Genomic DNA, 24,738 nt, shown 5'->3' on the forward strand with positions numbered 1-24,738 from the left:
TAATATAATACCAAATACTTACGTTAAATCAAATATTCAAGTATGTTACACTGAGCGGACTGTTCTCATTTGCTGTAGCTGTATGGCAGTTGACCAGCTGTTAGTGTTTTACCTGTGTAACTACAGTGTCCAGCTGCAGTAGTTGCGCATTGAGTTGGTTCATCTTGTCACTGTAGGCGAGTTCAGTTTTCTCGTGTAGCTGTCTTAAAGTCTTTTCCAGCTCCTCAAGAGCAACAGCTTTTTCCTGGTCACTCTCCACCTGAAAAACAGACATACAAATTATGGGACACTCTGAAGAAACAGGTAGAGAAACAATGACTATGACTTTTCAGCTTTACATTCTCACCTCCAAAACAGACATAAGCCAAATGGTTAGATCAGAATTTAAACACCGATTTCCATAAATTAAGGGATCATTGATAAATCACAAAAAAAAAAAAAATTGTAACGCACGCAAAAGACCCACACAAACCTCAAATCCTCAATCAGCCAGTCATCACTCACGTGACCCTACACTTCCTCCCATCTGTAGGATTAATACTGAGAGAAGACCTCTCTAATGCCCCCATGGGAAAGTGGCCAACTGACAACCCAACCAGTGTAAAACCTCAGAAAGCCCATTTGCTGACAGAAGACAGCTCTACAAGGTCAGACATAAATGTCCAACAGCATCCGATCTAGAGAAAAGGTTTACCATGAAAGATGGAGGATATAATGTACAGCACAGGGTGGGGATTAGTATTAATTTGAGCTTAGAGTGGACCGTCCCCCTGCTCCAGATGTTAAATCCCTCCCCCAATAAGCTTAGCTATTGTACGTAGTCATGTGTAGAGTAGCATATACACAAATGCTCATATACTAAACATTACGTCAAACAACAATAATGACAATAGACAAGTTGAAAAAATATATTTTTTATAAAAAAAGTATGTTTTACAAGTTAAATATGAGGAACGAATACTTACATGATGAGTTATAGAGAGAAGCAAGCTAAATGTGCCAGGCTAAAAAACGATTACATAACAAGCTATACTCTTTCTTAAGCCTAATTTTGTGTCAGTGTTTACAGCAAGATGGTTGATTAATAGGGACTTTTGCATTTGGATAGTTATAAGAAATCAGATAATCAGAACTAGCCACCTGGTTGATTTTTTGATACTAAATTTTTCCCTAGGGCAAACCCCGACAGGTGACAGACATCACGAATGTTAAGCTGACATTGTATCCCCCCTTTTATTTTATTAAACAAACCAGTGCACATGTACTTGTTAATATATCAACACTGGGACTGTACATATGAACCAGAAGTTTAAATTGGATCTTCGGCAGGTGGGGGACATTTAGGTGCAAGAAACTTTGACCAACACACATACACTTTTATGGGAAGTGGGAGTGTAGAATACAGCTGCTTTAAAACTAAGAGCCCCCCCCCCTCACCTTTAACTGTGCAACTGTCTGCTGCAGCAGCTCCTCAGCCTTGCACTTGAGAAGCTCGGCCTCTTCCAGGAAATGGAGGCGTTGCCTTGACGCTTCTTCCTCTAATTCCCTACGCAGAGCTTCCTGTTCCCTGGCAGACACTCCTCTTAACTGCTGAGGTAGAGAGGAGAGTTAATGAAAGAGGCTCTTATCTTCTTACAGTTTAAATACAAGACTACTGTATCTATGCTAAATCCATGCTTAAGGCTAAACATATCTAAAGGAAAATGACAAATTGTTGGTGTCCTCCTGAAAACATACTTCTAACTGTTGCTGATGTTGAGTAGCCTGCACATCCAATTGTTGCTCGCGTTGCTTTTCCTTTGCAGCAGCAAGATCCGTGATCTCCACAAGGGCGCCGCCATGCTGCTTCTCTAAAGCAACTACTTGCTGCTGAAGAGCTTCCAAAGCAGATCGATGCTCATCCTCCGGAGCAGCCCTCTGAGAGGACACCGCTTCAGAGAACTCCACCTGCATGAGCAAGGTAACACACTAGATGTTGCTCCTGCAATAAATTTTCCAATAAACTAAAATTGCACCAAAAAAAAAAAAAAAAAAAAAAAAAAGATCATCCCTCCATTACTGTGTCTACCTGATGGGGTTGATTCAGTTCTGCTGCCATGGTGCTGAATTTATCCATATGGACCTTAGCAAGCTCCATTCTGAGGTCCTCTCTGATGGTTTGCTCCTCCTTTCTCACCCTCTCAATCTCTTCAGTATAGTGTTCTACAAGGTCACGCAGTTCTCTTTCCTTCTCATCCCGTACTGCCTGGATTTCTTTCAAGTACGTGCTCTCCAGTGTATCCATATTTACCAACAGCCTCTCCTCAAGCTCCTCCCTCTCCTGCGCGTGTCGTGCCTGAAGTTCCGCCTCTTGAGCTTCAAGCTGTGCCAGGTTGGTCTCCTGAAGGACCGCCTCCAATCTGTCGAACTCTACCTTGTGTTTATTTGTAAGCTCCATCTCCAGGGTCTCTAAGGCTGTTTTGTGATTGGTCCTCAGGGATTCCAGTTCCTCCCGGTGGAGTATTTTGAGTTCCTGACACTCCTTTTCAAGACGCTCTAATTGTGCAACTTGCTGGTCCAGGAGTGTTTTCTGGGCCTGCAGCTCCACAGCATGCTGTTCTTTCTGTTGACCCAGGGCAGCATCTCTTTGAAGGGTCAACTTATCTTCCAGTTGTTTCTGTTCTTCTTGGTGCCTACATATGACATACAGATGATAATGAGCACATTTACTCCATCCATTCTCCATTTTTGTTGTACATTGTTCTGACAAAATAAAAAAATATACTGCACAAGAAACTGCAAGAGACTGCGGTTTAACTGGTTAACAAAAAAAAAAAAAGTACAAGCAATATTAAAGAGTATAGATAATAGTAATAGGTTTTGAGGTTTAACTTTTAAGCCCCTCTGGATCACATTTGCTAATAGTATTACCATGTTTGCTGTTTTAGTGTAAAGCATTTTCAGACCTGCAGAGGGCCTCTTGTAGCTTGCTCTCCATCTGATCCTGAAGTAGTGCATTCAGCTCTTTCACCTCTGCTGCCATGGCACTCTTTGCAGTGGACATCTCCCTGTCGTATTGAGCCTGGATTTTCTGCTTCAACACTGCCACTTGAGGGCTCTCTTCACACTCCAGACTCTTCTGAAGCGCTTGAAGCGTCTCCCTTTCCACATCAAGGAGTTTTTGAACCTCCAGAAGCTTCTGCTCCAACTCCTCTTTCTCTTTCAGGGCAGATCGCTGAAGCTCTTCTCTCTGCGAAGCTAAGCGCTGTTTAGCCTGAATTTGGAGTTGCTCTCTCAGCTGGGCCTGCTCGTTGGTGAACTCCTCACTCATACGATTCCTCTCTGCCTTCTGTGCCTCCTCAAGACGCACCCTTAACTCTTCAGCGGCATCTTTCTGATGCTTTAACAGAAAAAGAACACAGCGCTCTATAAAAATAACCTTATTCATAAAGATACCTTTGATACTGATAATGCTACAGTATTGCTAAAGGGTCTCCACAAAAATCAGCACGAGTTTCATCGGTCTACAGCATGACCAGTACTTCTGTGACACATGACAGTGCTTGGTACCTGCCTTTGGCAACAATCTTCACCAAAGCCCTTTTGTACAAAGGCATGCTGTTATGAACACACTTACTGTCTCCTCCATCTGTCTGAGCTGATCTCGGTGTTGCGCTACCACATTCTCCAGTTCCTCTGAGTGCATTAAGGAGAGCTGAGATAGCTGGGTTTCCAACTGGTTCACCTTGGTCTGGTGCTCTTGAGTCCTCTCCTTCACCTCAGCCTCCACCTGCCTCGCTGCATCCTGTGCAGACTGTAGGCGTATCTTGTTTATTTCTGATGAGAGAGAAAAAAACGTTTTAGAATAATTTTTTTTAGATATAAATTTTCAGGGCGAATTTAAAGATACCAGTGCTGCATTTATTTCTTAAAACTACAGAAAAACAAACCTTAATATTGTGAAATAATTGGAATTTAAATGTTTTTTTAAATTAAACATTTTAAAATTAAAACGTGTTTGCTAGGATGTAAAAAGAAAAAAGCTTGGAGCACGGTCAAGAAAGCTTTACCTTTGATATGGTTGTCTGAGAGTTTGGCACGGAGCTGTTCTAATTCATGGGCATGTTTGGTGTTGAGCTGGTCAATGTCTTTGTAGTATCGGTCAGTGAGGTCAGAGCGAGCCTGGAGTAGTTCTTCTTTATAAGTCAGAGCCATGCTGGACCGCAGCTGCTCCAGTTCCTGCTGGTGTCTCTCCTCTAACTGCAGCCGCAGAGAATCCAGCTCCTCCTGCAAACACACCAACACAGTTACAGTACTTGCAAAGAACACATACATACATCAGCTTGTTCCCAGTTTATTATAATACTAATAAATTGGTCAATTGCTAGTCATTTGAAATTGCTGAAAGATTAGGAAGACCTTTATTTGGAAATAAATGTAAACTGCTGCAACATTAAGTAAATTATGGGAAAAATTTGATTTTATGAAGTGTATCTCTAAATTCATCCCCAACTAAAACACTATTTACCTTGTATTTCTCTAGTTGTCTTGTGATCTCTTCCATAGCATCATTCCTGTCATCATCACTCTTCCCTTCTGAAAGAAAGCTACAGAACAACATTGTGTTACAAACAGCTCTAGTATTAACAAACACAAAATGACTATTTGTTCAACTCTATGCACTCGCTTGGGCTGAAAAGTAAATGTCGGGCCTTTATTTAGATTATATTAAAACTAAAAAAAAAAAATTATATACTAACATTCTCTACATTTCAATGGAAAAAAAACAATTGTGAAATGGCATGGTGGGCCAAATCAAAGAAAAGTTTGGACTGTGGGACCTGGTTTGGTCATTTCTACTACAGGATGAATTACTGGAGCTGTATTATTCCTCACCTACACTGCTTAGGATACAAGTGCCAATGTTGCATTTAAAAAAAATGGGACTTATGATCCTAAATTTAATAAAAATGTAAATGCAAGCACAAACACAAATCAAAATGTTAAATTGCAGCAACACTAACAACACTAAAATATACGTATAGCAAGGCAAGTTTATTGATAGCACATTTCGTACACAATGGTAATTGAAAAGTGCTTTACATAAAAGAAAGTAAAATAAAAAAATAATAAAGTGAAAATATAGTGCAATCAGTTTGGACATTGCACAGTGCTCATTCAATAAATGCACAGCCAAAAATATGAGTTTTGAGTCTAGATTTAAATGTGACTAGTGTTTTAGCACATCTGATCTCTTCTGGAAGCTGATTCCAACTGCAGGTGGCATAGTAACTAAAGGCCGACTCCCCTTGTTTTGTGTGAACCCTTGGTATTTCTAACTGACTCGATGCTAGTGATCTGAGTGCTCTGTTAGGTTTATATTCAGTGAATATATCTGCAATATATTTCGGTCCTAGGTCATTTAGTGACTTATATACGAGTAAAAGTACTTTAAAATCAATCCTAAATGTAACTGGAAGCCAGTGTAAGGACCTGAGGACTGGTGTGATATGCTCAGATTTTCTGGTTCTAGTCAGAATCCTGGCAGCAGCGTTCTGGATGAGCTGCAGCTATCTATTGTCTTTTTGGGAAGGCCAGTGAGGAGCCCATTACAATAGTCCACCCTACTAGTGATAAAGGCATGAATAAGTCTCTCCAAGTCTTGACTGTAAACAAAACATCTAATTCTTGCAATGTTTTTTAAATGATAGTATGCTGATTTAGTTACTGCTTTGACATGACTACTGAAACTAAGGTCTGTCTCCAGAATCACACCAAGATTCCTGACTTGATTTTTAGTTGTTTGACCCCTAGAGTCAAGGTATGCATTCACCTTGAACACTTCATCTTTGTTTCCAAATGCAATGACTTCAGTTTTTTCCTTATTTAACTGAAGATAGTTCTGGCACATCCAACTATTAATTTCATCAATGCATTGGCAGAGGGAGTCAATGGGGCTGTAGTCATTTGGAAATAAGGCTAGGTAAATCTGGGTATCATCAGCAAAGCTGTGGTAGGCAATTTGGTTCTTTCTCATTATTTGGCTTAGTGGAAGCAGAGACTCCGTCTTGCTTATAGTCTTGGGCCTTAACACAAGTCAATAACCCCAAAACCAGGAAATCCAAGCAAACCTTGCATCTCCAGTCTTGAGCACCGAGTCCTCCAGGGCTCCCTCAACAAGGCGCAGCTGCAGGAGTGCTATTTCTTCCCGATGACCCTCTTCTGTGACCCGGAGTCTCTGCTCGAAATAGGTGCGAAGGTTTTCCAACTCCATCTCATTCTGCTCTTTGATTTCCTGCCGCTGCTGAGTGAATTCTTGTTTTAGTCGCTCAATGTCATCAACCCGCGACGACCGTGCAAGCAACTGCTCTTTCAGCTCTATAGAGAAAAAAAAATACAGGTCTTTGTAGCTCACATCAACACTACATAATAGGAATTTGCTGAAAACAAGCATCAGTTCAGAGAAATATAAACTGGTTTTATTATACATAATAAATGAGTAAGACAATACAGCAGTCTAAGCCCACAGAGAGGTTCAAAAACAAAAAATGGTTTAAAGGGAAATAGCCCAGCTTACCTCCGAGCTCCTGTCTGTTGGTTCTCATGCTCTCCAGTTGAGACCAGAGGTTTGAGATCTCCTGTTCTGAACTGGTCTTCAGTTCTACCTTTTCTGACTGCAGACGCTCAACCTTTCACAAAAACATTGTCTCAGAATCAACTAAAATAAAACATCTGCATTGCAATTTTGTTTCAACAAATGCCACACGTGCATGGTACCTCTTGCTTCAGATCTTTTTCTCTCTGCTCCAGGGCTCGAGAACGTCCCAGTTGCTCCTGTAGAGCCACCTTGTGACATGCAACCAACTCCTCAACTGCACCTGAAGAGAAAGGGATGGGAATTTAGGGAATTTCAGACCTGCTGATTGTTTGCTTAAGTCTGAAACAGACTTTAGTTGTCACGGTGTTGCACTTTCTTCTTGGTTTGGTTCAAAATGCGTTTGAGCTGCAAGGCTTTCACCACAATTGAACTACCCCAGGGTTTCAAATAGAGTCAAGCTCACGTCTTTCAGCTGACATTAAACTGCTTGTTATGGTGTGCTCGCAAATGCTTAAACCAAACTAAGGTTGAAAGACCACTGGGATCTGAAACAAACATTCCTAACAAGCCAGTTGTAAATCAGCCAATAACCTGGGCCAGCAAACCATCACTGTCAATATGGCTTCGTTCACACAATTGATTAAATGACACTCACGTGCAGCAGCATCTCTGTCAGTCAAGGCCTGGTTGAGCTCTTTTTCCAGATTCTTAATGTCTTGATCTCTGGAATGCTGCAGGTCTTCTAGCCTACCCCGTGTCTCTGAGAGAGCTACTTCAGCCTCAGAAAGGGCCGCCTGGGTCTCACTTAGTTTATGATGGACATCATTTAATTGACTCTGCAGTTCTGTCTTGACCTTCTCAGCCTCCAAGAACCACTCTGCCTTTAGATCCTATGGAGAAAAAATTTTTTTGCAAATCTGTTTCACACCTAGTTCTTGGCAAACCACAATATCTCAGTGGGTCAAGATGTTAATCCTTTGGGGAAAAAAAATGAAATAAAATAAAAAAGTTCACCTCTAGTTTACAGGCCTGCACCTGCTCCACTGAGCTCTTCTGTTCCAAAGCTCTCCTCTCCCAATCCTGATTCAGATTATCTATACAGTGAAAGTGAACATGCTCATCAAAAAATACACACATACTTTGAGCAAACACACATCCTCCTGCATTGCCACAGTACTAAAACAAAATAATACTAAAAAGAATAACATTTTGATATTAAACTACAAACCAAACCCTCACCAATCTCTTGCTGGTGCACTCTTTGGTTTCGTTGCTCCTGCTCTCGGCTCTGCTCACGGATTCTCTCCAGCTCAAACTGTTGGCGTGTCTGCAGCATGGCACTTTCCTGTGCCCATTTCTCTCGTAACATGGTCTGCAGCTCGCTGAGGGCCCCTTCCTTATCTTTCTGCATGTTGGTTTGAGAAAGCTCCAGCTGAGCAATGTGCAAGTTTGTCAAACTCAGACGCAAGGCTTCAAGCTCCAGGTTGTGCTGGGTCTGATTATAAAAAGTAAAACCAACGAACATGACTGTGGAATTGTGGTTAGGGAAAAACTAAAGGAAAGCAGTTAAAAAATGGGTATGTTTAGAATGGAATATTGCTGTACTGCTATTAGGAATGCAGCACACATACTTCTTGTCAGACACAGAGGTCATAGCCAGCTGCTGAGCTCCAGTGCTAGCTGCCGTAGAGATGTAGGCAACTGCCCAAAAAAAAAAGGCATTTCCATTTCTTTGATGTTAATTTACATGGAGGGTAATACCATTAATTGGTGCGGGTTACACTTAAATTAGGAACACATGCAGCTGCATGCATTGTATTTTTTATTAAATTATAATGCATCTAATATTCAAATTTTACGTAGCTAAACATGTAAATGTGTAAATATTTAAAATACCTCTGCAATGATGCATTCCATTTCTTAGGCTATTTAAAATACACACTACTTTTCAAAAGGGTCAGTAATATATATTTTTTAAATACAATGAAAAACATCAAATTGTTAAATATTATCACAACATCATAAGATATAACGGTTACATTTGAATTTAAGACTTAATTTTCAGCAGCCAGTACGCCGGTCTTCCGTATCACGTGATCTTGAATACATTTTTTCAGATTGTTAATAAATAGAAAGGGATATATTTGAAATAGAAATCTTTTTAAACATTTTAAATTATATTAAGTTAAAGCATTCTTGTCGAGTAAAGGTATTAATTTCTTCCTTTCAGAATTTTCCTTGAGTAGCATGTCAACATTCCATCCCAAAACATGCCCCCAGGACCCAAATAAAAATCCTAATATCAAACAAGTACTTGTGTTTGGAGTAGCTCAGCCTGGTGTGCAGCCTCCAGGCCGTCTTGCAGCTCCCTGGAGAGCTCATCATTAAGTCTGCCAATTTCCTCACAATGTTGGGCAGCCAGCTGTGTCAGCTCCCTCTCGTGTTCTCGTTCATAGACCTAGGACAAAGACCAGTGTATACAAATTAAGAGATTCACATGATCCATATAGATGTGTGGCCACATTGGTAAGATAAATAAGGTAAAAATTATGAAAATAAGGTCAATAAAAAATAAAAATAGGTTGTTGAACCTGTTTAATCATGCTGATCTGTCTCTTCTGCTCATCTTCCAGACGAGCAGACAGCTCAGAAAGTTCACGCTCAAAACGTACATTCAAGTATTTAACCTGAAGATGAGATATCAACTTATGTAGAAGTATGCATAATTTCATAAAACTCCTTTCAACCACTTAAAAACTTTTCAATGATCTTCACTCAATTAACCCTTTCACACTGCACGCTGGATCTCCAGGGTCGCCTTCTGTGTGAAAACACACACATTCCAGAATTGATTCTGGGACTGATCCCGGGTCAGGGAGCTATTAACATTGCCGGATTCAGTCCCAGAATGAGCGCTGTGTGAACAAAAGCCAGAACTTATGCCGTAAAGGGTGTGTCGTAGTGATGGACGTAATCGCGCAACTCTGGCTGTTTTGAGATCAGTTAGTTCCTCACTTTACGCGTTCACACTGAGATCGTTTGCCAGCTATGGTGAAAGATAACATGCCCAGCTTTTCCGACTCGTACATTATACATCACATCTTGATGTCACATGTCTTTACAGGACCTTTACGGGTTGTGTGTGAACACACACACATATTCAGAGTAATCACTTGCAGTGTGAAAGTGCAAAATCTAGCGACCCGGGAACAATTGGCAGGACACTTTACCTGTGTATTTCCCAGAATCGCAGTGTGAAAGGGGCTAATGTGTCTTTTTCACTTTTTATCCTTTAAAATGGACATTCTCCCCTAGTAACCGTCACAAGTTCTCACCTCTTTCTGGTGATTCTCTTCCAGAATTTTCTTCTCCTCCTCATGTTGCTTCTGTCTTTCTTCCAGATCCTGTTTGACAATGATGAGTTCTTTCATTAAGGCACTTTCCTTCTCCATGTATTCCACTTCTGCCTTCTCTTGTGCTTCCTTGAATTCCTTGAGCTCTGCATCCTTTGATTCAATTTGGTGCTAGAGAGAAAGATATGGGTTACTTGGAAGACCACATTTGTGTGTCAGTTTTTCAACATTCTGAAACCAGAGTACACAAATGTGTGCATTTGTCCATTCTAGAACTTATGCATTAAGTTTGTTATATTTTTATTATTAAGTTTCAAACCTCAAAGTTCTTCAGTTCTGATTCCAGAACCTTCTCCATGCTTTTAGCTTGGTCCTCAAAAGCATGGAGACGTCTTTCAAGGGCAACTTTGTCCTCTTCTACGTTGGTGAGGTTCTCTTTAAGGCACATTAGTTTAGACTCAAGGTCGGTCTTCTCTTTCTCTAAGTTCTGCAACTGTCTAACCTTCTCCTCTACTTCAGCTTTGAGCTGTTGAAGCTCACTATTGGTTTGGTCCACCTGCAAGGTCCTTTGACCAAGCAGCACTGAAGTAGCTAGGTGTTTTTCCTTTTGTTGCTCCAGCTGAAGTAGAAATTCATCTCTCTGAGCTTGCAAAGAGGAAAGCTCACCATTTATGGAGTCATGAGTTGCTTTCTGTTGATGGACATCCTTCACTAGCTGCTCCTGACATTTGAGCTTTAGCACCAATTGGGCATTTTCCTCCTTTAGTTCCTTTAACATGTCCTCTATAGACAAAAAGATTGAGGTTTTATTAGAATCAGTGCTGTCAGGCATTAATCTTTCATCGTCCTGAAGCTGCATGTGTTTCTGGACCTGCAAGTGACTCAGTATGTTCTTGAGATTGTCTTCTTCATGCATTTTTTGGCTTATAACTTCCTCATACTGAATTCTTTTCTCACGTTCCATCTCCAAGTCCCACTTAGCTTCCTCAAGCTCCTCCGAAGCTTTGCTCCAACGATCCCGTGCCTCCTCAACCTCTTCAGCCGAGTGACGAACCTCCTCTTGAAGAACTTGAAGCTGTCGTTCCCGCTCTTCTAACTGCTCTGACAGGTCTTTGCACTGCTGGATCAGAAGCTCTTTAGCCAAGTCCATAGTGCCCGCGCTCTCATTCAGCTCTTCATTGACCGAGGTTGAGTTATCCCACTGGGCATCACGGAAGGACATTTCATCAGGTTGGTTCACTTCAATGCCATGAACAACAGACAGTCCTGGCTCAGACCTATCACCATCAGATGTGACACTGTTACGGACATCTGAAGCATGAAATATGACCTCAGTGTCTAGCTCAAACCTAGACGTCTCAGAGGTTTCCATCAGGCTACGTTCCTCCACACTACCTTCAATTAATGAGCTTTCTTGAGGGTCTTCGGAGGTCAAGTAACGCTCCATAAGAACATCCTGGAAACCCCCTGCAGAGATGTCAAAACTATAGTTGTCTCCGACAGCATTCTCAGTGGCTGTCTCTTCATTGTAATGCTCTTTGGAGACTTTGTTCCAGGGTACATCTGCACCAAAGTCTTTGGAACCATTATGATGAGAGTTAGTATGTTGACTTTGGGCCTGGTTTAGCAGCTCCTGGATGCTACGGATCTCGTCAGAGTGCTCCTTCTGCAGGCGACTAAGGGCAGCCTCATGAGCTTCAGTAAGCTGGGCTACATTCAATTCCCTTTCCTCCTCCAGAGTCTGAAGTCTAAGATCATAATTGGAAATATCGGCTTCATATTTGGAACGCACATGTCGTCCTGTCTCCTCCTCTTCATGAAGATGATTTTGAAGCTCCTTCACAAGGTTATCTAGTCTAGTCATTTCTTGGTTCAGTTCATCTTTCTCTGCTTTATATTTCTGGGCTTCCTGGGCTTGTTTTTCAATTACGGCTTCCATCAGGGTCTTCTCATTCTCCAGACTCTGTACCCTCTTCTGAAATGCTTCTACTTGTTCTTGAGCTCGCTGGCTGTTTTTACGTTCTTCCTCTGAAGCTTTAATGCAAAGTCTTAGAGCTGAGTTAGAGTTTGAGTCAGGATCGTTATCCAAGAACAGGGGGCACATAGCAGATAAATCTAAACCACCATGTTCGGCAAGTCTTAGATCTTCTTGATCAGCACTTCCCTTGGTAAAGGCATGTTGAAGCTTAGAGAGGGATTTTTCCATGGCACACAATTTCTGTTCCAGGTCTGTGATCTCCGTTTCTTTTTGGGCCAAGAGACACTGTTGTTCGTTGGTCATCTATAAAACAAAATGGAACAAATACACGTTGATCAAACAAAAGTGCATATTTTGCTTCAAATGACAAGCTTAATCATTAAAAAGACACGTGTCCTAACCTGTTGCGACTCCTCCAATTGTACATGCAGCTGATTCTGAACAGCCTGGGTCAGATCTACACGCCCTTGACTTTTGCTACGTAGGTGTTCTTTAGCCTGGAAATAGTATTACATTTAATTCATTTAGACTTAATTAGTTGTAAATTGGGGACTTAGAACTAACAAGTTTTGTTCGTTTGGCCATTAAGTAAACCAAGATTTCCAGACTGTCCATATTCAGAGGATTTGGATTATTGTCATCAGTTATACTTTTCATGTCTAACAGAGCCCAGCATGTTTCTGTTTTGGTCTTTCCAACCCAAACATTAAACAATCTCAAGTACTCCATTTAAAAATTAAATCGGGTCTGTTTGAACAAATACATGCCAAGGACTAGAGGCCGGATTGATAAAACATTTTCATTTTTAATAAATGTATGAACTTTACCTGCTGTAGTTGCTGTTGTAGTGCTTGAATCTGACCAGTGAGCTGCTGTGCCTCCAGCTGCACCTGTTCTCTGCTCTGTAGCGCCACCTGCAGGTTCTTACTAAGCTGTGAAATGATCTCATTCCGTTTCTCTATTGCAGCCTGTAATTGCTGTGTGAAGAATTAAGTAATTTCAACAGTATGCTTTAAGTATCTGTAAATAACATTGACAACTACAATATTTTTAAATTGGACTATAGCCAACGAGTTACATTATACAGAATAAGCATGAACACTTTGACACCTAAAAATCTAAGCTTCCTGGAGCAAGAAATCATAATCCTAAAAACCGTGAGTGGAATGAACGCACCGAATAAGCATACATTTAACCTCATCCATGAAATTTAATTGGTTCTTCCTTTCCCTCTGCACCATTACAAAGCTTTAAAAATGAATTCTCTAAAATTCAAGCAAACCAATTATGGTAAACACTACGCTCCAGAAAGCAGATCTCTGCCTCAGGTTTCTAGATTTGTGCATAACCATGACCATGAATTAATCCATTCAAACGGACAGATGTAACCCAGTTTGGAAATATTTTTTCTCTGTTCTATTTCAGGATAATGGCGGTCTAATGAAAAAACATTGCTGCACAGATATGCACTTCAAATTTCAACTGAATGTTTTCAATACAACATCATCGGAGAAAAGAGTGTTAGACATGGTTTCCACAGAGCTGGGATTACTGCATCTTAAAAAAATGATATACATACATATATACATAATTATTGGCAAACAAAATTTATATCATTTTATTTTTTTGGCTAATGTGCCTGTTCTGCTTCTGATCTCATGGATGGGCAGAAATGTAACAAACATGCATGAAAGCAATGGAAAAATATAACTGCAATTGTAAGATCGATCTTGTGTGTTTCTTAAAGGGTGAAGTTTTACCTTCAGTTGTTCTTTATCAGTATGTGCAACTATAATCATTTCTGCAAGTTCGTCCTCTGTCTGATCAAGCAGCTCTGACTCTCCCAGAGACCCAGAAGAGGACATCTGTTCCTGGGAATCGGTTTCATCATCCACTCTGCTGTCTGTGCCATCAGGTCTGAATGATGCCTAAATGTTCAGACAAACATTCATACTTTCTACAGTTACCATGACTACATTGCCCTTAGCCATGTTATGCTAACTGACCTATTTTCAGAAGGGGAACACAAGTATACATGCTATAGATTTGAAATTTTCTGTATTGGTGTGCACGAGCTATTTGCATGCAACATAGCAGCCTTAACGTCTAAATAACATGTAAAGAAGTTTTTCAGTCGAATTAATATTCTGACTCAAATGACTGGAAAAGGATCCTTTAAAAAAAAAATGTCACATAACCAAGTATCCAAGCCCTCAAAGACAATGAAGTGGCTTCATAAAGAGGCCATATCATAAAAATGCTAATAAAAATGTGTGCCATGTTTTGGTATATAATAACCATTTTCTACATCTATAGAACCTTTATAAATAAAACAGTTTTAGAGATCAGGAACCTTGATAAAAACTAAACAATTTATCTGGCATTTAAGAAAAAAAAAGCATCTATACTGCTTTATCCTTATTGCATCACTGGTAATGTTGCATCTGACTAGTGTCAGAAAACTTGATATTGCAATTTAGTTTAAAAAAACATCACTGGGTAGCAAGTTAAGTTTTTTTTTTTAAGAATTTTTTTAAATCTCAAATTAAAATTTGATCCTTAATGATATGGTCTTAAAGGGTTAGTTCATCAAAAGGTGAAAATTATGTCATTAATAACTTACCCTCATGTTGTTCCAAACCCATGAGGCCTCCGTTTATCTTCTGAACACAGTTTAATATATTTTAGATTTAATCCGAGAGCTCTCAATCCCTCCATTGAAGCTGTGTGTATGGTACACTGTCCATGTCCAGAAAGGTAAGAAAAACATCATCAAAGTAGTCCATGTGACATCAGAGGGTCGGTTAGAATTTTTTGTAGCATCGAAAATACATTTCAATCCAAAAATAGCAAAAACTACGACTTTATTCAGCATTGTCTTCTCTTCCGGGTCTATTGTGAGAGTGTTCACTGCAGTTTGTGATATCTGGTTCTAGAACGAATCACTATGTAACCGAATATTCTTGAACCAGTTCACCAAATCGAACTGAATCGTTTTAAAACGGTTCGCATCTCCAATAAGCATTAATCCACAAATGATTTAAGCCGTTAACTTTTTTAATGTGGCTGACACTCCCTCTGAGTTAAAACAAACCAATATCCCGGAATAATTCATGTACTCAAACAGTACACTGACTGAACTGCTGTGAAGACAGAACTGAAGATGAACACCAAACCGAGCCAGATTATGACTCATTCACGAGTCAAGAACCGGTTGCATCGGTTTTCGGATCACCAGTAGTGATGGGAAGTTCGGTTGTTTTTTGTGAACAGGTTCTTTCGGACAGTTCGATTCAATAAACCGATTGAAGAAAATGGTTCACCGGTTCTTTTGCGCTCGATGTAATGACTTCATTGGCGATGATTCCCTTGATTCAAGCCTTCGGTTTACCCGCACCCATAACACTAGCACAGAATCAGTTCAGAATCAATCACCAAAAGAATAAGTTCAGTTCAGATGCCCTGTGTGTCGTTTTGCTTCACGCTGAATCACACATTCGCAGTATCAAAAAAACATTTTTTAAAAAGTTAACAACTTAAGTCATTTGTGGATTAATGCTTATTGGAGACGTGAACCGTTTCAAACGATTCAGTTCGATTTGTTGAAGTGGTTCAAGAAGATCTGGTTACATCGAGTGATTCGTTCACAAACCAGATATCACTAAACTGCAGTGTTTTGAACTCGCTCACAACAGACCTGGGGCCTGTACCATGAAGCCGGATTAGGTGGGTAGCCAGCTATGTTTCAGCTTAGTTTCCGCCAACCCTGGGTTTTAGGTACTATGAAAGTAGCTCGGCTTTAATCGGTGTTCGTTGCCATGGTACCTTATAGTGCACGGCTAACCTGCTCTGGGGCAGGTTATGTTCTGGGTTAGAGATCTCAAACTGAAGGTTAACCAATCAGATGTGAGACAAGTGACACATGTCTGACACAAAGACACTCCCCCAGTTTATCTTGCTCTAAATTAAAGGTCACTAATGCAAAAAAATAAAAATAAAAATAAAATAGAAGTCTGGCTTTAATGAGAATTACTGAGTCATTTTATGATTAATATAATTATTGTGATTCATATTATCATTATTATTATTTATCATTTACACAAAAGCAATTTTAGTTTAACAGTTATTAGTTATTTTAAATCATTTTAAATAAATATTAATGTATACAGATCATGTAATATAAAAAAGCTGTAGTATCAAAGATCGCACTATTTAAAAAATAAAAAATCTGACCTTACATGTTCGAGTCTCTATATATTTTTAAATGCATAAACTAATTTAACAAGTTTCACTTGTCACTGCACTGAAAGAGCAAGATTATTTACTTTATTTGTCCTCCTTTATTTTTTTTATATGATTTTTTAATTTGTCATATTCTTCAATCTCCTAACCTTAGGCAAAACATTTAACCTTTACTTTTGAATCTCGCTGGGTCTCTCGCGAGAAGTAAATCAAACTTGCTTTGTGTTGCAAGGCTTGTGATTGGCTGTTTGCCAGTGATGTCACACATTCATGTGCATGAGCTCCACAAACTCAGGATCAAAGCCTGAGTTGACAAAGAAAGTTGATGAACAGCATCATGGTACTAACAAAGCCGGATCGGAGAGGTTTGGTTTTGTCAACTCAAAACTAATCCTGTAACTCTGAATTTGTTCAGCTACCATCATGGTACAGGCCCCCGGAAGAGAAGACAATGCTGAATAAAGTCGTAGTTTTTGCTATTCTTGGACCAAAATGTATTTTCAATGTTTCAAAAAATTCTAACTGACCCCCTGATGTCACATGGACTACTTTGAAGATGTTTTTCTTACCTTTCTGGACATGGACAGTATACCATACACACAGCTTCAATGGAGGGACTGAGAGCTCTCGGACTAAATCTAAAATATCTTAAACTGTGTTCTAAGGGATGAACGGAGGTCTTACGGGTTTGGAATGACATGAGGGCGAGTTATTAATGACATAATTCATAATATTCATTTTTCGAATAACTAACCCTTTAAAATACAAGTCAAGTGAATTGTCTTTGTGCTTGCTTTGTATTACATCTTTAAATAAATTGTCTTCTGTAACAAAGAAACATTTTTGTCAGTTTAAGAAAAACTTCCAAAAGGCTTTATACAGAATTCAGTAAACTGCATCCAGCAACTTTTTTGCTCATTCTCATACTGGTGCACATGTAACTACAATAAACAATGTTATTCAGTGGTCTGCTATATTCACGGTGCAAGAATTTGACTTATTCTAAGGCCATGTCCACACGTACACAGGTATTTAATAGCAGTGAGAAAACAGTGGTTAAGAAAGCATCTGATCATAGCAGTGTGGATAGGTTTCCACAAGCTCTGCAATTCTCCCGCATCATGACGTTAGATGAGGTAGCCTAATAAAATTACACTGTTGTGATAGTTTTCTCAAAGTATACTTGAGACTACAGACTATATAGATCTGGCTATGAAACTATAGTTTGAATTAATCCCTTTTCTTTGTATGATGTATTGGCATTACAGTAAAGAATAGCTCTTTTAACATTAAGCTAAACATTGTATAAGCATTTAATACATGAGGCTTTCAGACACGCATATAAACTTCACACATCATTTTGATTTTCCTGTCAAAAACTTCCTGACTCCTTAAAAAAAAATCTAGTACAGGCTTTCATAAACAACCCAGGAAATCATTACAAGCCGTTGCCACATTGACAAAAAAAATTGATTAACACATGAAAATTCTAACATATAGCCCTTTTAAAATTAAAAGCATACCTCTGAGGGTTCCTTATTGATCTCTCCGGGACAATCGTCTGTCTGTGGTTCCTCTAGGTGGCGCTCTTGCACAGACTGTTCATCCGTTTGGACAGTCTGGCCCTTCCTCTTCTGCGTCTTTTTCTGTGTGCTCGAACTTTCGCTTTTTGCCCGTCGCTGTCTAAAGTGAGCAAGCTGCGCCAGAGGTTGAGAGACAGGTAGAGAAAAACATACATCAGAATGAGATAGCAGGCACACAGGATCAGCATTGTGCTGGGCTTTAACCATAAGCCATGTCAACAGACAAACAGATACATCTCCAGCACGACTAACATTTCATACTAAATAAATGAAATAAGGCAAATTTATCTTCATCTCAAGGATTGGTTTGGTCCATAATGTAAGACAACAGCCCAAAAACTGGTTCAAAAGGCTGATATCCAAAACGATAGGCTCTTCATCTTCTAAAAATCATCATCCTCTTCCTGTTTTGGAAAATCCCTGAACATCAAGCATGGAAATGTTGTGAGGCTTGAAACACGCACAACTTTGCAAGAGATGGTTTCTCACAGCTGCTTTAAGAAGCTTATTCCAGATTAAAAGCAAGCACAAATGAGCCCTGCTAAACCAAATATGACAATGGTACTTCTATGAACAAACATCAGCATAACCCCTAAGGCTGATAAATTAGTCACATGACAGCAATCCATCAACCAAACAAAACACCATATGATCCCTGGGCAGGTCCATGAGAACATTAACACCACCAAGTGAAATGGTGTGCTCTGCAGAACCCACTGAAAACCAAAATGTAGAGGGAAAAATGAAGAGGAGGAGCGAATACAACATAAACCTTCACATGCATACTGTAACCTAACTTTAAGCTACTCTCGGATATAACCCCCTAACCCAGATCAGAGTGCGAATATACCTGAAAACACACACACACAAGCAGGCTATTCCACTGGATTACATCTGACCTGCTTTCATAAACATGTAGGGAATCAGTTTGTTTCGCCCACTGACTGTCAAATCACGTAAGATGTTATGAAGAGAGCCTAGGGGACCACAAGCCACAAACAGGATCTAGAAAAGCCACTTACATATTATATTCAGGCTTAACCATTCAGTGGACACCAAAACGGTGTGCACATCTTAATTAAATATAAATAACTACTTATTAATAAATGTATGATTTTTATGTTGACTTTAAAAGAACACTTGAAGTTAGCACAGCTGTGCTATGGGCAGACAGTTGACTGCCATCTAGTTAACAAAGACCATGGCAACAAGCTAGCCTCTCTAGAACAGGTTAATCTTTAAGCTAACAAACAACAGTTCGGATGTATCCCATTAACAAATATTAGATGCTTGAACTTTAATGCATTTCATGTGGCTTAAGTTACAAGACGAAATTCAGGGTTTGACAAGAATGGATCCAGTACATCCATGATGTAGATGAGGATTTGTTGAAATTCCAAAAGCAACTTAATACACTAGTTTGACTCAAATTAGAGATAAATATATTCTAGAAAAATATTAAATTGCACTAAAATATAAAAGCTTGATTGTGACAAAATAATTTTTTGCTAAGGCATAGGGACGACTTTGATTTTTTTTTGTTTTTAGTACAATAAAAGTAAACCTTTGTGTGGTTATATATATATATATAAAAACAACATAAGGGTGATTAAACGACTACACATTTACATTTAAAGATTCCTGAACTCCATTCTGCAATGTTGATGTTTCAATCGTGTGGTGCCTCCTGCAGGTCTCTTTATAAATAACAAGCAGTTTTCTTCAGTGGACTGAAAATCATCATCCAACATTGAAAAACGTATTTAGTAAATAAATGTAGCCAATATCGTATCGTTTACATAATTTGAAGCGCTTGTCCTTTAAAAGGAGGAAGGTAAAGAAACGCCTTACAAACGAAAAGATGCCACTTTATTCCTGATTCCTCTCATTGCGGATAAAGTGCAGTTCCCGTAAAAGCTCTCTTGAGCAAAATATATAACGTTACTGTAGATACCTGTGAGCTGCACTAGAGACAGAGCTGTATCAGGTTCAGTAAATATAACTTTATTTGCAACATAAGACAGCCTCATAGACATAAAAAAGGTTATTTTTCGATGCAAAGTCAACAAACATTTACCCTAAATTTTAACTAAAATTAAACAAATACGTTACCCAAAGCTATATATTAACAACTTAAAAAAGCTCAAACTTTCCAACTGAAGAAGGTCGTTCGGATTCTGATTTTAACCAACGCATTTGAACGACGTGCACTGCCCATTTAGTCCATTATGACATTCAATTAATATTAATAATAATAAAAAATGCTCAACACTAAATTATGAGAAGGTAAGGCACATATACACTTATAAATTGAGTCGGACTGAGTATTTCCTTATACAAAAAAAGTTTTATAATAAGACATTGTGCACCAAGAACAATGGGAGTGACTGTGACATCTGTGGCTGTCCGGAATACAAGTACTTCTCAGCGAGAAAAAACACCTAAATAAATTTGGTAGTTCATGTAATTACAGACATGAAGATTAATTAAACAATATTCAAATTCACAACTATCCAACGTAAAGTTACTCTGCTAGTGTTAGCGCTTAACATTACCTTTGCTCGTCCGGCCTCTAATTTTCTCTGCCTTTCATCCTGATCCATTTCCTGGATCAAGGAATTTCATGGGAATGATGGAAACACTTAAGGGGACGCCAGTCTGACTCAAACTGTGTTTCTTTAAAACTCCTTAAACAAGTTTTTCGCAATGTTTTGTGAGTTCAGAGATTTTCCTAAGGACTAACTGTCAGTGTAATTTCAACATGGCCGCGAAGTGTGTTTGTCCCCGCCCTTATCGGATTGACAGTCTGTGAGAACCTATTAAAACAAAGTTTGTGAACTTGCCAGCCAATGACATTTCTTGTTGCAGAAATACGTCTGCTCTTTTCAAAACGCCCTCGTTTAAATGCATTGGACTTGAATGACCAATTAGAAAGCGTGTGTATGCATGATCCTTTGATTGACAACTTCTAGAGCCTATTGCGGAGCAGGATAGAGAGAAGTGACATCTTACGTAGGCTCTGTATTTGTTGTGGTAGTCGTGCTTCCGATAGTTTTTGTGATTGACGAATGAAAGACGCGGGTAAAAGCCCGGGTGAATAAGATTAATCAGTTAAAACGGCTAGTTGTTTTCTTTACTGATAATATAAGGCAAAATGTCATAATTTGTGAATATTATGCCAATTTAATGTAACACACTTTGATAATATAAATTTTATAAATACGAAATAATAAGATGATAAATGTTATCATTACATTTTATTTAGAATATAAAGGTATAATGTATACCTTTTGGTAATTTTTATTTTTGTGATGCTCTACTATGGGTGCACTATAAACAAAAACGCCTCTATCTGGATTTCTAATGTAACTTAGCAACTTGAGGGGTTGGGCAAAGATCTCTGAAACAGATTTGTTTTGACAACAGACGCTTCTACAGCAAACATGGACAATAACTAAATTTCTACTAACTACTAACCTTTCTACTAAGTGTTTTTAAAATGGCAGACCCAGTGGTTGACCAAATGACAAGGCTCAGATTGAAAATGTTGGAAAAGGTAAGTTGGCTTAATGTGATATTTCTCAGTTATACATAACTGACATGATATATTCTTTCTCTTTTGCTGTCGACAACATACTATCATGAAACCACACTTGTCAATTAAAAGATTAATTTTATCATCTGTTTGCTAATTTTTAGAGACTGGAGAATGAGAGAAATGACAACATTGAACGAGAAGGTTCAGCGTTTTCCACAAGTACACAGACAGTAGTACTCCACTTTTTTGTTTTGTTTTTTTTTTTAGAATTTTGAGAATAGTTTAGGAACAATATACATGATTGAAATGAATTGTGTTTTGCCTCTCTGGCTGAAATTCTGTCCTGAAAAGAAAAAAAAGTTGCCAGACAAAAAGCCTTTTTTTCTATAGTATTCCTTGCAACAGTTTATAAATAAAGCTTATCATGAAATATATAAAAAAAAAACAGTTGAGCATGCCAAAAAAGCAGAATACAACGTGTATGACTAATGTCTTATATTGTGATTCCACAGGAAGTTATGATGGGCAGGCAGATGCATTACACAGCGCTCTGAGACGGAAGAGAAACCTCCTACAGAGACTGAGGGTATGTTTCACAGAGATGATATTAAAATTTTCTTTGCACATAAAGAGTCTCTATCTGTTTAGCTTTTTAAGGTGATTAAACCAAAGGCAATCTTAAAGTGTCATGTAATAGTCAATAGAAATATTTTATCATGTAATTCACAAATATTAGTGTGCATTTGAGTATGTTTATATGCATTGACCAGGAACAGAATATGATGGAGGATCTGGGAAGGCCTCACACATGGGCTGGATCTCATAAGCAATATCAACCTCTTCGTGGGCCACTCCAGCCTGTGCCTCCTATACATATCCACCAAACTGCACCACCTGCACTTCCACCTGCTCCTCTTCCTCCTCTTGCCCCTCAGCCCCCTCAAATCATTCAACACACCGTATGAAAAGTTTTCTCACTTTTAGTTATATTGGTTTAATCATACAAAGCATATCTGCATTAACTAAACCAGTTCAATCAAATGGCTATATTTATAGCTGTTCCCAAATATACAAGTACATAAACAATTTGTGTGCGTACAATATGTGTCTGTTACAATGCTTTGTTTTTGGCTCTCTTCTGATAATTTGTATTTCTCCTTCCACAAGGTTCCTCAACAGCCAGCCACCATTATCCATCAGTTACCACAGCAACAGCCTCTTATAGCACAATTCCCACCTCCTCAAACTTTTCCCTACAGATCAGGAAGTATTAAAGAAGGTATACATCAAAAGCAGAAAAAAGTTATTGTTTACTACGACACAAAAGCAAAAAATAATGCTGACATTTAGGACATAATGCTGACACACAAAAGACTACTTACAAGACTATAAGATTATTGTTTAACAAATACACTACTGTTAAAAGGTTTGGGTTAGAAAGATTTTGTTTTTTATTTTGCAAGGGCAAATTATTTAGCAAGGACAAATTGATCAAAAGTAAAACATTTTATAATGTCACGTTATATATATATATATATATATATATATATATATATATATATATATATATATATATATATATAATTTTTTTTTTTACATTGCTGTTTTTCACTGCGTTTTTAAATAAGTAGTATCAACTTTAATAAATAAGAATCTTCTATTAAAAGCCGAGAAAAAATATTGAGTACTAAATGGAGTTTAAACTACACTTCAAGATTTATACTAGACTAAAAGTTCTCTTCTTTATTATTCTGATGACAGACATGGTGGAGTTGATGCTAATGCAGAATGCACAGATGCACCAGATCATCATGCACAATATGATGCTGAAGGCTCTTCCGCCAATGGCCATGTACCCGGGAGGAAGCAACAGTCAAATCACACCTCTAGTCTCACATTCAGGGCAGGTAACTATCTAGAGATATTGTATTCCACTTAAATGATGCTGATATGTGTAAAAAAGTGAAAGTGAAAGTGATTTACAGCCAAGTATGGTGACCCATACTCAGAATTCGTGCTCTGCATTTAACCCATCCAAAGTGCACATGTACAGCAGTAAACACACACACACACACCGTGAACACACATCCGGAGCAGTGGGCAGCCATTTATGATGCGGCGCTGGGGAGCAGTTGGGGGTTCGGTGCCTTGCTCAAGGGTCTCACCAGTCGTGGTATTGCTGGCCAGAGCCTCGAACACCACAACCTTAGGGTTAGGAGTCAAACTCTCTAACCATTAGGCCACGACTTCCCCACAGAAAAAACTAGCTCTCCCCGTCGGGGAATCGAACCCCGGTCTTCCGCGTGACAGGCGGAGATACTGTCCACTATACTAACGAGGAGTTAACTGATGTGTTTGATGTTGTTCAGGACCTTCAACATTCAACAATGAGAGGAGGGGTTGTCCATCATCACCATCACTACGGCTCTCATGTACCACCTCTTCCTCCAATTGGCTACTCTTTTTGGCCCTCTTTGATGCCAGCAGGACAAGACGGGAACCATCAGCCATCAGTGCAGCCTGTGATTGGTCCTGTAAATATGCCCCCCTTAAACACGTAAGAGTCATAAATGTAAAAATACCAATAAATAATGATAAAAATGTATTTAAAAACCTTTAAAAATCATTGTTTTATTTTAGTTATACATTTAAAAATGGATCAGAAATTATTTGGGGCCAGTTGCTTACAGTAGGTTAGTCTTGTCTCTAGTTTACAGCAGGACCTCATCTGAACTTTATAATTTTTTATACCTAGTGTTTATAAAAATGTTGTTCATACATACATGAGATTTTACAGTGAGATCTTACACATACTGTATAGTACTAATGTTTTTGCCATCATTCTCCTAACTCGTGATTAGTTATTATTGGGTATTTTGTGCTACATTTCAATGTTTCAAATGTTTCAAACATTCACTGATCAGTCATTGTGAATCATACAATCATAATATTCTCATGTTAACCTGTTTTGCCTTGAAGAATGGGAATTGATGCGGTGAACTCTCTGAGATAATCATACAGTAAATGTATTATCTTTTTCGCTAATATTAAATATTTTTCTAATATGTTATAAGGTCTCCTAATTATTTAGATTATTTTTCACTTTTACCTTTTTTCCAGAAAAACTGCCAAGGGCAGACAGATCCCTCTTCATCTTCAACAACAGCTGATACATTGAAATGGATATCTGACATTAATTTACAAGTTTCAATACAGTTACATCATTGTTATTTATAGGGATTTGTTGTGATTTTTTATGTTGTTGTATTGACCGAAGGATTAAATAATATAATATTAAATATCAGTGATATTTTAAAAATGAGTACTCGGTTTAATAAAAATTTTTACGTGTGTAGTTGTCGTGGCTGTTTTGCATACAACAGACCCTTTTAAAATGTACTTTTCATGTCTTTGCATTGTAGTTACTTGTCATGCTTTAGTTAAATAGACTATATTTTGTAATGCTG

The 24,738-nt window shown here is 38.6% G+C and overlaps 2 protein-coding genes and 1 non-coding gene across 13 annotated transcripts in view; 1 reads left to right on the forward strand and 2 right to left on the reverse strand.

The window, feature by feature from the left end:
* LOC113092855 (pericentrin-like) overlaps positions 1-20,511 on the reverse strand; it is a 46,142-nt gene extending 25,631 nt beyond the window's left edge. For 6 of the 8 annotated variants that reach the window (XM_026258669.1, XM_026258654.1, XM_026258650.1 and 3 more), the window contains exons 1-23: positions 20,289-20,511; positions 17,674-17,847; positions 13,669-13,836; positions 12,736-12,885; positions 12,310-12,405; positions 10,250-12,211; positions 9,913-10,101; positions 9,169-9,264; positions 8,892-9,035; positions 7,817-8,072; positions 7,592-7,671; positions 7,233-7,467; positions 6,757-6,857; positions 6,557-6,668; positions 6,111-6,357; positions 4,508-4,586; positions 4,050-4,266; positions 3,617-3,816; positions 2,946-3,379; positions 2,069-2,672; positions 1,738-1,947; positions 1,438-1,590; positions 113-259 (exon numbers count right to left, since the gene is read on the reverse strand). In XM_026258669.1, the coding sequence (XP_026114454.1) occupies positions 113-259; positions 1,438-1,590; positions 1,738-1,947; positions 2,069-2,672; positions 2,946-3,379; positions 3,617-3,816; positions 4,050-4,266; positions 4,508-4,586; positions 6,111-6,357; positions 6,557-6,668; positions 6,757-6,857; positions 7,233-7,467; positions 7,592-7,671; positions 7,817-8,072; positions 8,892-9,035; positions 9,169-9,264; positions 9,913-10,101; positions 10,250-12,211; positions 12,310-12,405; positions 12,736-12,885; positions 13,669-13,836; positions 17,674-17,847; positions 20,289-20,336 (6,102 nt within the window). In that variant the 5' untranslated portion in view covers positions 20,337-20,511. The remainder of the gene's footprint in view (positions 1-112; positions 260-1,437; positions 1,591-1,737; positions 1,948-2,068; positions 2,673-2,945; positions 3,380-3,616; positions 3,817-4,049; positions 4,267-4,507; positions 4,587-6,110; positions 6,358-6,556; positions 6,669-6,756; positions 6,858-7,232; positions 7,468-7,591; positions 7,672-7,816; positions 8,073-8,891; positions 9,036-9,168; positions 9,265-9,912; positions 10,102-10,249; positions 12,212-12,309; positions 12,406-12,735; positions 12,886-13,668; positions 13,837-17,673; positions 17,848-20,288) is intronic. The other 2 variants (XM_026258635.1, XM_026258660.1) reach the window with 2 other exon arrangements.
* A 290-nt stretch (positions 20,512-20,801) lies between these two features.
* Positions 20,802-24,584, forward strand: c6h21orf58 (chromosome 6 C21orf58 homolog). Of its 4 annotated transcripts, none has more exons than XM_026255756.1 (9): positions 20,802-21,289; positions 21,433-21,490; positions 21,784-21,857; positions 22,042-22,230; positions 22,439-22,550; positions 23,033-23,178; positions 23,641-23,828; positions 24,251-24,291; positions 24,392-24,581. In XM_026255756.1, the coding sequence occupies exons 1-8, from the start codon at positions 21,233-21,235 to the stop codon at positions 24,282-24,284; spliced, it is 858 nt and encodes a 285-aa protein (XP_026111541.1). In that variant the 5' UTR covers positions 20,802-21,232; the 3' UTR covers positions 24,285-24,291; positions 24,392-24,581. The 4 variants fall into 4 exon arrangements, with proteins under 4 accessions (XP_026111541.1, XP_026111538.1, XP_026111533.1 ...); XM_026255753.1 differs by having other exon boundaries at positions 24,251-24,297; positions 24,392-24,580; XM_026255748.1 differs by lacking the exon at positions 24,251-24,291 and having other exon boundaries at positions 21,433-21,472; positions 24,392-24,584.
* trnad-guc (transfer RNA aspartic acid (anticodon GUC)) lies at positions 23,541-23,612 on the reverse strand. The gene has a single exon. It is a non-coding gene; the product is annotated as a tRNA-Asp (tRNA).
* Positions 24,585-24,738: the final 154 nt, after the last annotated feature.

The sequence above is a fragment of the Carassius auratus genome, chromosome 6 (assembly GCF_003368295.1).
Source record: "Carassius auratus strain Wakin chromosome 6, ASM336829v1, whole genome shotgun sequence".
NCBI lineage: Eukaryota > Metazoa > Chordata > Actinopteri > Cypriniformes > Cyprinidae > Carassius > Carassius auratus.

Coding starts and splice junctions, on each gene's coding strand:
- c6h21orf58 (XM_026255747.1), top strand. CDS start 21,233: ATGGCAGACCCAGTGGTTGACCAAATGACAAGGCTCAGATTGAAAATG. Junction 23,179..23,640: donor TAGTCTCACATTCAGGGCAG/GTAACTATCTAG, acceptor GATGTTGTTCAG/GACCTTCAACATTCAACAAT. Junction 23,829..24,391: donor AATATGCCCCCCTTAAACAC/GTAAGAGTCATA, acceptor CCTTTTTTCCAG/AAAAACTGCCAAGGGCAGAC.